This window comes from Quercus robur, chromosome 10 (assembly GCF_932294415.1).
Source record: "Quercus robur chromosome 10, dhQueRobu3.1, whole genome shotgun sequence".
Lineage (NCBI taxonomy): Eukaryota > Viridiplantae > Streptophyta > Magnoliopsida > Fagales > Fagaceae > Quercus > Quercus robur.
In genome coordinates this window covers 42,503,727-42,517,466 of record NC_065543.1, presented here as the reverse complement: position 1 = coordinate 42,517,466, position 13,740 = coordinate 42,503,727, and the positions used below count along the sequence as shown (strand labels likewise).

The window sequence follows — 13,740 nt, the reverse complement described above, 5'->3', positions numbered from 1 at the left end:
GTTTTAGACTTTTATTACTAGTTTTTATTCCAAATCGGGAATGCTCTAGTGGTGCTATTTTGCCCGTTCAAATGTGGATGCTTGGGTTTTGGACTGGTCATGACTTGTGGTTGTGGGACACTGAGACGTAATATTGGCTTTGTGATCATGCATAAACATTTTTACATGACCTTTTTACTGTTTGAGAATACAAGCGAATAAAAGATGCCGTTTAAAAACACGCTTTTTTTTTTTTTTTTTTTTTTTGGGATGAACAGAAAACTTTGTTAAAGAGGAAAGACAAAACTACAACACCCTGCTGGACTCTCCCAAAATAATTGAAGAGAAACAGTATGGGGCTATAACCCCAGCCAAAAGAGCCAAAAAAAATTACAGGATAAGCACCATTTAGATAAGGTGTGGGTTGCCTCATTACTCAGCCTAGGGACCCAGATTATAGAGACATTACTAGAGAGAAATCAAGGACTTCAAATCAGAGCATAGGGACTTGATTCTCCAAGGAGGGGCACTACCAAATTTGAAAAAAGCTAGACAACAGATTGAGAATCAGACTTCACAATGACAGATTCGCCAACCAAAGCAGGGCTAAGGAAATTGCCCATCTAATTACTTCTGCTTCAGCCTGGAGAGGGAGGGTGGTGTTCACTTTTATGGAGCAAGCAAATACCAACTCCCCTCTCTTGTCTCTCACAACCGCAGCGATGGCAGAGAAGCGAGGACCCACTGCTGCATCAACATTTATTTTTATGTCCAGCCTGAAGGGAGGAATCAAAACCTGAGGAGGGGCAAAAACCAGATGTCTTGAGGTGGAGGCTCTTGAATTTTTATGCTTAGCAAAGAGACTAGAAATCCTGGATGCTATCCATCAAAATTAAGCGCAATGTTTTCAAGGAGGGATTGATTTCTCTGCTTCCAAATAACATCACAAAGGATGACACCAAACAACAACAAAATTTCTTTTTGACCAAGATTCAGATTGTCCACAAAAGGAGGGGATATGAGAAAACAAATAAAATTTGATGGGGACCCAAACTCAATGGCTTACATTCTCAACCCCCACTAACTCTCTTTAGAATGCAGCACGATTTATATTCACAAGTTTTTGCTTTTTATTTAAGCGAGGGTAAACGACCATCCTCAAGATAAAGCTGAAGCAGTTAGTTGAACTATACAACAAGAATTTTATTAGTTACTCTCTATCACATCAAAATTATAATAAAAATTATAGTAAAAGAAAAAAATTTTGTAGTATTAGATTTTTTTTTTTTTTTTAAAGTATAGTAAAAACGTTATGAGATAAATGGTAGTATTAGATTTTTTTTTTTTTAAAAAAAAATTGTAAATATTAATTGAAACTTGAAAATACTTTAAGAGTTGAGATATTTGTCACATAACGTTGGATAAGATGAAAAAAAGGAATGGTTGAAACTTGTCTACCTTTCCAATGTAATCACACAGAGTGGGGTGGGGTGGGGGGCCTTTGGAAACGCAAATAAAAAAAGAATACAAAAACTAAAAGGGAGAGTGTAGACGGACAAATGAAAAGAGCAAGGGGGAAAAGAAGAAAAAGAAGAAGAAGGAGAAATAGCAGTAGAAGATTTGGCGTGATTAGAAACAGCAGAAGAAGATGAAGGCGTGACCGGTGACTTGTGTGGGCAACCTGCTGCTTCAAGTACTTGTGCAACCCCTGCTTAGTTGACTTCTCTTCCCTGTTTATTATTATTTTTTTCCTACCAATCCTTTAGTGCCATATCTGAAAAAAGTCCAAAGTGTATGTTGGTGTTAGTCGAAAAAAAGACCGTGAGAACCGTATTATAAAGTGGAGGTATAGAAAATGAAATAAAAGATTGGTATTCATTTAAAAATGTGTCTATTATTAATACTGTTTTTATTTTACACAAATTAAGTTGAAAAAAAATGTTTAAGGTATTTCAAATTTTGAAAACATACATTTACATATTTGCTATCAATAAAAAAAAATATTAAAAAACTTTTTTTTGGTAAAAAAACTTACATATTTATTTATATATTTTAAAACACATTTATTTAATTCATCAATCAGGTCGATTCGTTTGTGTACAATGTTGTAATTTTGATATGATCTCTTTTGTATATATGGACAAACTTTGTCGAGAGTAGCTTGTCAACAGTACTACATAAGAAGTTTATTATTCACTTCACTGATCACTCACTTGACTAAAACAGAACAAAATGACAGACTTCATATCTTCAAACAACAAGCTCCAAGGCAAGGTGGCCATAGTCACCGGAGGTGCAAGCGGAATGGGCGAGGCCACGGCTCGCGTGTTCGCCGCTCACGGCGCACGAGCCATCGTCATCGCCGACGTCCAAGACGAGAAGGGCCAAAACGTGGCCGTGTCAATCGGTTCCAACGTATGCACCTACGTACACTGCGATGTCAGCGACGAGGAACAGGTCAAGAACTTAGTAGACTCCACGGTGAAATCGTACGGACGCGTGGACATCATGTTCAGCAACGCGGGCATTGGAAGAGCGACCCACGCGTGCGATCAGAGCGTGCTGGACGTGGACTTGGCGGCTTACGACAAGCTCATGGCGGTGAACGCGCGTGGAATGGTGGCGTGCGTGAAGCACGCGGCGAAGGCCATGGTGGAAGGGCGCGTGAGGGGGAGCATCGTTTGTACGGCGAGCATAGCGGCGAGTGCTGGTTACCACAAGTTCGTCGACTACGTGATGTCGAAGCACGCGGTGCTGGGGTTGGTGAGGTGCGCGAGCATGAACCTGGGCGCGTATGGGATACGCGTGAATTGTGTTTCGCCAGGGCGGGTTGGGACGCCATTGTTGAAGGACATGTTGGGGTATGAAAATGAGGAAGAGGATGAGGTGGTAGAGTCTACTTACACCTTGAAAGGTGGGGCGATGAGGCCCAAAAATGTGGCCGACGCTGTGGTGTTTCTTGCTTCTGAGGATTCCCAGTTTGTCACTGGCCATGATTTGGTGGTGGATGGGGTTAGAATTTGGCTATAAGAATCCATTAGAAGGGCCCAATTGTGTGAGTTCTGTCATCACCACCAAGTTTTAATGCATGGGCTCCTTGTTGCAGGATTCAGGTTGTAATCGAAATCTTCTAATAAGTAATAATGGTTGTAAAGCTGGACTACCAGCTAAGGAATAAATAGATTAGGCTGCTATAAACTGCCTGAAAACTATGAATGAGAATGTAATCTGCATAATTGCAAATTTGCAATCCATAAAGACGAATAGAATTGTCTTTTAAAACTCTTTTCATCATCACCTTGCACCCCCGACATCTTGAGCTAGTTTTGACTGAAAGGGGCCACTAATTTGGTTTGGGAAAAATTATATTATGTAGCGGTTACATAGGTTGCCTCCCTCTCATGTTAGTGAGGGCCACCTACTGTGAGAGGGATATCAAAATTATCCAGGTCCAAGACACCAAGAGCAAGTTCATTTTGTGTCTAGTTACTGTACAGAACAACCTGCGTTATTTTGATCCTTTGTACTATAGGTCGTGTATCTCTATCTCTATTTACTTACTGAGGACAGATATCAACAGGTTATTGACTTACTAGTTAGTTAGGCTATGTTTGGTTTGGTCAAAATCCTCACTCAGTTCCCAAATTTCGTAGGTCTCACCACAAGTTTGTTTATTTGGTTTAGTTTTTGTTCTCAATTCTCATGTATTCATTACTTAAAAAACTAAGTTAAAGTTTCATTTTGTGAGTTTTCAGATTATAAGAGTTAAGTTAACAGACTTGTAAAAAAAAAAAACCAAACTACCGGAACTCACTCATATGACTTGTTTCTATCAAGTCAAACCAAACTTAAGAGCCCCTACGACTCTTTTTGAGTGGCACTAGAAATCAGTTAAGTCTCATTACTCCACGCACACAAATTGTCTTGAAGAGTTCCACCTTGCTCATTCCACACACAAATCAAAAATCTCGTCTCTGTCTCTGGGTCTTATATCCAAAGAGGGCTCCTCCCTTGGATTTCTTAGCTTCACCTCTAGCTTTGATCCTCTGCTTCAATTTTTTCCCTTTTTTGTTTCTGGGTCTGCCCTCAAATCTCAAGTAAACATATCTTTCCTTCATTTTCCTTGAATTTTTCCTATAGATTTGGGTTTCTACACGTTGGTTTAACAATTTATTTCAACAAAAACTTTGTTGTGTTTATACTAGAGATTTTGGGTTTGGTTTTTAGTTCTTGGTTTAGCAAATTAAATTTAGTTTTAGGATTTGCTTTGAGAGTCTGAGGCATGGGTTTTATTTCTTGAAAAAAAAAAAATAGAACAAGGGATTGCAGCTCATGATTATGCATCCCCTATTTTCTTCATTCATCCGCTAAACGCACAAATTAAATTCCAAACTTCCAAGTGCCAATAGGGAAAATAAGTTCCAAGTGGGTCACTGAACTCAGCATATATAAAAAACATGCTCTTATTCAGAGGGTAAGAGAGACCTACCCTTTAGCTTTTTTGTTCAATTTTTTTATTTTTTATTTTATTCATACCTTTGTTCGTTGTTACTTTAGTTTCCATTTGATTTTTTTTTTTTTTTTTTTAAGAATACTAAATATTTTAAAAAACACACGGTAAGAAGTGAGAAGGTTTTAAAGAAACTGACAGTAGTGTATATCTAAAAGGGCCTAACTCTTGAATACACAACATATGCTTTGATTTAGATTTGTCAAGTTCTTATTTTGACAGCTGGGTTTGTTAGTGAACATCCTTAATCAATGTTGTGAATGGATGGACGATGATGATTTGATCGAGCCTATCAATTTTCCTTGAATTTTTCCTATAGATTTGGGTTTCTACATGTTGGTTTAACAATTTATTTCAACAAAAACTTTGTTGTGTTTATACTAGAGATTTTGGGTTTGGTTTTTAGTTCTTGGTTTAGCAAATTAAATTTAGTTTTAGGATTTGCTTTGAGAGTTGGAGGCATGGGTTTTATTTCTTGAAAAAAAAAAAAAAAAAAAAAAAGAGAAAGAAAGAAAGAAAGAACAAGGGATTGCGGCTTATGATTATGCATCCCCTATTTTCTTCATTCATCCGCTAAATGCACTAATTAAGTTCCAAACTTTCAAGTGCCAATAGGGAAAATAAGTTCCAAGTGGGTCACTGAGCTCAGCATATATAAAAAACATGCTCTTCAAAGGGTAAAAGAGACCTTCCCTTTAGCTTTTTTGTTCAAACTTTTTATTTTTTATTTTATTTATACCTTTGTTAGTTGTTACTTTAATTTCCTTTGATTTTTTATTTATTTATTTTTTTAAGAATACTAAATATTTTAACAAAGACATGGTGAGAAGAGAGAATGTTTTAAAGAAACTGACAGTAGTATATGTTTAGAAGGACCTAACTCTTGGATACACAATATATGCTTTGATTTAGATTTGTCAAGTTCTTATTTTGATAGCTGGGTTTGTTAGTTAACATCCTTAATCAATGTTTTTTTGCTTCCACTTATGTTGTTAATTTTGATTTGCTGTGTATCTGAAATTATCTTGTTAACTAAATTTACCCATACAAGGAGAACTAAAGCCAAGTTTGAGCTTCTACACATATTTCTTCTTTCTTCTAAAGAGTTGGGGGAGGGAGAAATGAAAGAGAATTGTGGAAGAGAGATGAAGCAATCAGACTAGTGGGCTCCACTATTTTGAATTGAGTTAAAGATGTTTTCTTAAATGAAAACTAAAGCCAAGTTTTCAACAACATTCATCTAATTAAAATGAAATAAAATATTCACTTTGAGACCTCTGAAGTGATTAAAAGATGTTGTTTACCTACCTTTTTACTATATGAGAATACTAAAAGATTAAATACATTAATTTCGCTTTTATTTAATTCAGTTTGCTAATTTTCAATTTTGTTCAATCCAATCCTCTCGTTAGTTTCTGTCAAAATTTAGTCATTAAATACTCCCTAAACGATATAGATTTGTATTGAACAAAGTTAAAAGTTAACGGTGCAATTCTAACAAAGATTAATGGGAGAACTAAATTGAACGGAAGTAAAGTTAGAGGACTAAATTGAATTTTGGACAAAATAGAGGGCACAATTTGTGATTTAGCCAATTTTAATAGAAATTTAAAACTTGTGCCTTTCAATAAACATATGTGGGCCTCATGTTTTTAGTGGCCCAAATGCAATGTTTTACCCATCAAGAATTGAGTTTTTAAGATTTATGTATGAGCCTCATGATTGTAATGGCCCAAATAACTTAACTATTTTGTAATTGGTATTTTCCCTCCAATACCCATTTTCTATAAATATGGTTTATTATTGGGAAAACCCATTTTATGAGACACGAGAGAGATGACGGAAGTTATGAGTCCTTAGACATGGCAAAACGGGCGGGTCGGGTCGGGTTCGGGTCGGGTCAATCGGGTCACGGGTCAAACGGGTCACGAGTCAAAAACGGGTCATTTTAAGCGGGTTGAAATTGGGTTCGGGTCAATCGGGTTGCGGGTCGAGTCGGGTTGGATTGGGTTGACCCGTATTTTTCACATGAAATTTTTTATTTTTTATTTTTTTTATAAAGAAAACAATATGTATTTGCCATTTGGATAGTTATGCAACATATTACTTGATGTAAAATGCATTATTTTGCATTCACTACTTATATCAAGAATAAACTCAATTAAACTTATTAATATTTATTCAATAATTTTAAAATTATACAAATCCTAACATTGCTATCTAAAACAAAACAATACAAAGATAAGTAAAACAAATATACAAGTTTTATTTTTACACAATATCAACATTCCAAAAAAAAAAATAAAATTACAAATGACTTATTGGATAACTCATTTGATAAAGAATAAAAACATATAAGAAAGTTACAATTTTAAAAATTAATTTTATAATCTATTATCAATTGTGATTGACACTCTATTTCAATTTAAGATATACATTAAAGTTTGATTGCTTACTTATTTATACCTAGTCTCTTTTATGAAGATCATATCATTGTTAAGCAGCACACACTCTAGGAAATATCATAATTTATTTTGAAAAGCCGTTTATTTTGAACATAAATTATTAAAAAATAGATCTAAGCATTCATAATTTATGCTAATTTGATACTTTGGCTTTACTATTTTCACACTCATGAATGTGTCTCATACATATCTACAATTTTAAATTTGTTTTTAACTTTACTGTAACCAGATTATCTTGACATGTACTTTGCTATTTGATATCTAAAAATATTTACTCATTACAGAATGCTCAACCATTTATTTTTCAATTAATTTGCATGCAGTTATGTAAATGTATCAATTATTTCCTTAAAACTCACAATAAACAATTAAACCAATATTGTCTTAATTTCACTATTTTTTTTACCAAAAAAAAAAGTTTTAAAAAAATGGTTCGGGTTCGGGTCGGGTCGGGTTGACCCGCACAAAACACGAGTCGGGTCACGGGTCAACCCGTTTTTGCTTCGGGTCAAAAAAATCGGGTTCGGGTTGGGTATTTTTCAGGTCGGATCGGGTCGGATCAGAAAATTCTGACCTGTTTTGCCATGTCTATGAGTCCTAACCCTTTGAAGGAGAAACGCGAGCCTTGACCTTGAGCCCAATTTACGATGCAAGAGATACATGGACCATGGACCCATTCCTTGATGGAAATAAAACACAAGTTAAAATGAGTCCAATACATGACGTTAACGGTTAACATTTCTTTTTAAGAAATGTTTGTTTTAAGCCGTTCCCAGAAAAACAAACGTGACAAAAAATGTGAGCTGTAAATCCAAACCATTAGGTATGAGTAATTTTAGGCCGAGCCTGATTTATGTGGTTGGAATATATATATATATATATATATATATATATATATATATATATTTCCTGTGAAGAGTTTGTTTCATATATATATATATATATATATTTTTTTTTTTTTTTTTTCCTGTGAACAGTTTGTTTCATATATTTTTTTCCAAAGCGTAATATTAGGACTACAACTTTTGTTACAATTTACTCATGTGGAAAGTCACGAGTGGTAGAGTTATGGACTCACCACTTTTACTCTACCTCTCATAATTTGTCACGTAAGCAAGTTGTAGCAAAAATTGTGGTCTTAACATTTTATTTTTCTTTCAAATCATATTATGGATTCATTTGTTTAATTTTATGAAGATCTTATCAGTTGTATAACACTGATGTCACGTTCAAAGGAGACCAATGCATCGTTGCCTATTTTTGCATTATATATATATATATATATATATATATATATATATATATATATGATAAAAAAAAAATTGATATTATGATTCAATCATAAAAATTTTTGAGTAATGTTAAATACACAAATATTTGCATAAATATTTTTCATAATTGTTATAAAACTTTCACCTGGATCTAATATTGACATTATTTTTATTTTTAATCTTTTTTATAATTTCATTGTTATAAAAATGTAAGAGTAGGAATTAGATCATGGATCTCTTTAAGAATGAGAGCAAGTAATACCATTAAACTACAAAGGCTTTTTTCATTATTTGTAGTATATATGGATGATACTATATTTACAAGGATTCTGAAGAGGCAACTATTTTGACTTGTGAAGCTAGGGGATGTTTGGTAGAGAAGTTTGAGTAATGTTGTTTAAGTGTTTTGATATACGTGTGAGTGAAAAAGTGTGTAATGTTATTTAAAATGCTCAAAATGGTGTTCAAACTAAGCTACCAAACACCCCGTGTATTATTGCATCTTCAAGTGTTTGTCACAGTATTTGGCTTAGAAACTTATTGAAGAAGCTACATATAAGGTAAGAAGAAGCTAATAAGAAATTTGTGGATATAATCTAGCATTCCATGACCGAAGTAATCATATTGATACATACAAGGTATATATCATTTTATTTCAAAATGTATGCTAAAAAGAAAGTTCAACTTGAGTTTGTGAAATTATATGATGAACAGTACTCATCATGCCACTCAAATACAACACCTTTTATAAGTTACAAAGGCATTGTTGGGAGTGAATAGAAAAATTATATTATATTTGAGAGTTTACGAAGGAATTGATGAATCGAATCGAATAGATATTATAGAATATAATATAAAGAAAATAGATATCATATTATAGAATACAATATAAAGAAAATAGATATCTATCTGTATACTATTTGGATGTTTGAAAGAAAAGATATGAAAAATTAATTTTTTTTTTTTTAGAGTGGAATGAAAAGTAATTGAAAGGAAAATTTTATAACAATGTTACTATTATTCCATTTCTTTAATAAAAATAGTGGAATGAAAAGAAATTGAAATGAATGAACTACCATGTGAGAAAGTAAGAATTGACCAGGTGTATTGGATAATTTATTAATTTTTCATATGCGAGAGCCCACCTACTTCCAACACTTTTATCTCAGCCAAGAGGGTTGCACACACTTGCATTTATAAATGCAAACTACTTTGTCAGATTCTTTGTAAAAACAATTTAGAGAACTCATATCCTTTTTTTGCAAAATTTGACCAAACTCTGAAATTAGAAGGCACTTTTTCTCTTTTAGTCTTCCACTTTTCCAATATACCACACATCCCAGTCTTCATATTGCAATAGATCCATTTACAATAATCTAAAATAATTATTTTTATAGGTTTGTTTCTCCAACACCTAACCCTCATGCCTAACTTAACCCATGCCAAATAGGGGCTAGATCAACCCATTCCCAGCCCCCCACCATAGTCACTGCAGCAATCAACCACCCATGACCTAATTAACATTGCCCCATCCTCCATGATAGTGCCCTTACAACACCAATCGACCCATTGCTGTTGTAAATAGCAAAAACTCTATTACCAAATTGTCATAGGAAATGCCTTTGGATAACAATTCCACACAAGATTGATTGTCAAAATATTATGAACTTTCAAAAGACCTCACCAAATGATTAATAGGAACGAAGCAAAGTTGACAAGAAAGTAGACACAAACAAACACAAAAAAGAAAATTTCACTAATAAACATGGAGAATACAAAATGGTGTTATGGGCACCCAAGATTGGCCCAATGGGCTGGTCTGATTCTTGGGCTTACAATTTATTTGTATCATGGGTTTTGGGTTTCCTACTATGGGTAGTCCTTTGCTCGGAGACCCAGTCGCTCGCTCTTGTTTTTGCAAGCCTCTCTCCTCCTTTCTCACAAAGTCACTTCCTCTTTTCTGAAGTAGTCACTCTTCTCTCTCCTCTTTCCAGAGTTTCCAACCCCCCCACTTCTCATCCTAGTATCTTATTTATAGCGTGAGGTCAATGGGAGTGTCATGATTATTCCTGATTATAAGTGGAAATGGGGGTCCAATTCCATCGTTTTTAAGTGGATGTTTCGTTAGGAGTAGTAGCAGTGGCATTGGAACTAGTTCCCACCTCCTAAAAGCTGTTCAGCAGCGATATTCCCCAAGACTATACCAAGCAACCGAGACATGGTACCCTGAGCAATCACATTCATGTCCGAGACGCAGTTAACCAGGCAAGGCCCAAATTACGCCCTGAGGTGTGCTTGGGCCAAGATTACAGGCCCAATGTGCCTTAGGTCAAGCATCGTGGCACGAGACCTGGGCCCATGGCTTAGCAGGCTTAGGACCCTACCTCGTATAAGGGGTCGGGGCTAGGGACCATACTATTGGGCCGGGGTCAGAGGCCCAAAAGACATGGGGATCCTGTACCGTACAGATGTAATAGTACTCTCATAATGCCCACATCCCAATACATCCAATGCTATTCTCTCACACAAATACGAAAGTTCTCTCACAGTACTAAGGCTGGGACTCGATACAAATTTGGGGTTGCATCTAATACAAAGAGAAGTTTTCTCTTCTCTACACATTCCCCAACAAGCCCCTTCATTTTTGCCACACCACTTTTGAATAACAAGCTCCATATAAATAGAGCAAAACAATACCAAGTGTCGGCATGCAAACAAGAAAGCCACGCAACAATGAAGTCAACAACTTCGGCAAAGACCATGAAGCAAATCTAACACATTTAATGTAGATGTGATACCAAATCTTGACAATGCACCAAAATCACAACTTCAGGAGACAAATCTGATCTTGGCGTGCACCTAAAGCCACGCCAATATTAACTTGTGGTGACAAAGCGTACAAAAGAGAGAAGTGATCACATGCAAGTACTATTTGGCTTATAGTACTTTTCCAGTCAGCAATTCCATAGTCGAATAAAGTGGCTACAATCAATTCAAGCCATTTTCTAACAATTACAATGACTCAGAAACCAAATCGGCCGGAGGGCCCGGCCCCCTTAGGCCCCTACCTAGGTGTCCCTGGACGATGCTTAAGTTAGTACCAATTCATATATTGTGTATATAGACAGTGTTTTGTAATAGTTTTATTTGACATACCTTAGCAAATGGAAATATTATCCTTTTTATAGATGATTTAGGTAACTGTTGAACATAAATAAGGGTGATTATTAACCTAATTATAATGTTTTTTGTCTTCATAAGAGAGTTTAAAGCCTGTGATTGTCGTTATTGAATGTGTTGGACGGCAGTTACTCATCTATTTTTGATGGCTTGGTAATGATAAAATGACCGTCCATCAAGGCGGCCGAGCTTAACAGCTTTTATGGACTATACAAAAGTATTGGCACGAGAATTGACCGCTCTCATAAACTTACATACAAAAGTATGGGCACGAGGATTGACTACTCTAGAAAGCTACTTAATGTGGGACACCAGAGTCGGACAACCTTTCTTGGAAGCACTTGGTTAATGGTACTTTATAACAATTAACAAATGAAAGATTAAATATAATGTAATGAGTTGTGTTCATAGCAACTTTTGACATAACAAAGATATTCAATCACCTGATTAACGCAAACAAACGAAATGACAGACTCCACAGGCACAGCTCCAAGGAGCAAACTCCAAGGCAAGGTGGCCATAATCACTGGCGGAGCAAACGGCATGGGTGAGGCCACGGCGCGCCAATTTGCCACTCACGGCGCAAGAGCCATCGTCATCGCCGACGTCCAAGACGAGAGGGGCCAAAACGTGGCCGTGTCAATCGGTTCCAACGTATGCACCTACGTACACTGCGATGTCAGCGACGAGGAACAGGTCAAGAACTTAGTAGAGTCGACGGTGAAATCGTACGGACGCTTGGACATCATGTTCAGCAACGCCGGCATAGGAAGATCGACCCACGCGTGCGATCAAAGCGTGCTGGACATGGACTTGGCCGCTTACGACAAGCTCATGGCGGTGAACGCGCGTGGAATGGTGGCGTGCGTGAAGCATGCGGCGAAGGCAATGGTGGAAGGGCGCGTGAGGGGGAGCATTGTTTGTACAGCGAGCAAAGTGACTAGTGCTGGTTACCACAAGTTCGTCGACTACGTGATGTCGAAGCACGCGGTGCTGGGGTTGGTGAGGTGCGCGAGCATGAACCTGGGCGCGTATGGGATACGCGTGAATTGTGTTTCGCCAGGGATGGTTGGGACGCCATTGTTGAAGGACATGTTGGGGTATGAAAATGAGGAAGAGGATAAGGTGGTAGAGTCGACTTACACCTTGAAAGGTGGGGCGATGAGGCCCAAAAATGTGGCGGACGCTGTGGTGTTTCTTGCTTCTGAGGATTCCCAGTTTGTCACTGGCCATGATTTGGTGGTGGATGGTGGGTATAGAGGTTAGAGTTGGCTAAGAATCCATTAGAAAGGGCCAATTGTGTGAGTTGTGTTACCATCACCAAGTTTTTATGCATTGGTTCTCTGTTGCTGGATTCAAGTTGTAATAATCGAAATCTTCTAATAATGGTTGTAAAGCTGGACTACCAGCTAAGGAATAAATAGATTAGGCTGCTATACAAACTGCCTGAAAACTATGAATAAGAATGTAATCTGCATAAATTCAAATTTGCAATCCATAGAGACAAATAGAATTGTCTTTTTATCATCACCTTGCATCCCGACATCTTGAGCTAGTTTTGACTGAAAGGGCCCACTAATTTAGTTTGGGAAAAATTATATTATGTAGCGGATACATACGTTGCCTCCCTCTCATGTTAGTGAGGCCTACCTACTGTGAGAGGGATATCAAAATTATCCAAGTCCAAGACACCAAGAGCACGACCTGTAGTGCTTTATTTTGATCCTTTGTACTATAGGTCGTGCATCTCTATCTCTATTTACTTACTCAGTGAAGACAGATGTCAACAGGTTATTGGCTTACTAGTTAGTTAGGCTATGTTTGGTTTAGCCTAAACCATCACTCAATTCCCAAAGTGGGTAGGTCCCACCACAAGTTAATTTATTTTGTTTAGTTTTTGTTCTCAATTCTCATTATTCAAAAAACTGAGATTTTTTTTTTTTTTTTTTTGAATACATTCAAAAAAAATGAGTTAAAGTTATATTTTGTGAGTTTTCAGATTATAAGAACTGAGTTATAATGATAGATTTGTAAAAAAAACCAAACAGCCGGAACTTACTCTCATAACTTTTTTCTATCAAGTCAAACCAAACTTAAGAGCCCCCAACGACTCTTTCTAAGTGGCACCAGAAAGTCCCATTACTCCACACACACAAACTAACTCCTGAAGAGTTCCGCCTTACTCATTCCACATACAAATCGAAAATCTCATCTCTGTCTCTGGGTCTTATATCCGAAGAAGGGCTCCTCCCTTGGATTTCTTAGCTTCACCTCTAGCTCTGATCCTCTACTTCAATTTTTTCTGTTCTTTGCCTCTAGGCCTGCCTTCAAATCT

At 36.5% G+C, this 13,740-nt stretch overlaps 1 protein-coding gene across 2 annotated transcripts; it reads left to right on the top strand.

Annotated features, from left to right (window-relative positions):
* Positions 1-1,657: 1,657 nt before the first annotated feature.
* Positions 1,658-12,927, top strand: LOC126702543 ((+)-cis,trans-nepetalactol synthase NEPS1-like). Of its 2 annotated transcripts, XM_050401267.1 has the most exons (3): positions 1,658-1,672; positions 2,206-2,893; positions 12,559-12,927. In XM_050401267.1, exons 2-3 carry the CDS (start codon positions 2,212-2,214, stop codon positions 12,669-12,671), a joined length of 795 nt encoding a protein of 264 aa, XP_050257224.1. In that variant the 5' UTR covers positions 1,658-1,672; positions 2,206-2,211; the 3' UTR covers positions 12,672-12,927. The 2 variants fall into 2 exon arrangements, with proteins under 2 accessions (XP_050257224.1, XP_050257223.1); XM_050401266.1 differs by lacking the exons at positions 1,658-1,672; positions 2,206-2,893 and having other exon boundaries at positions 11,784-12,927.
* Positions 12,928-13,740: the final 813 nt, after the last annotated feature.

Coding starts and splice junctions, on each gene's coding strand:
- LOC126702543 (XM_050401266.1), top strand. CDS start 11,871: ATGACAGACTCCACAGGCACAGCTCCAAGGAGCAAACTCCAAGGCAAG.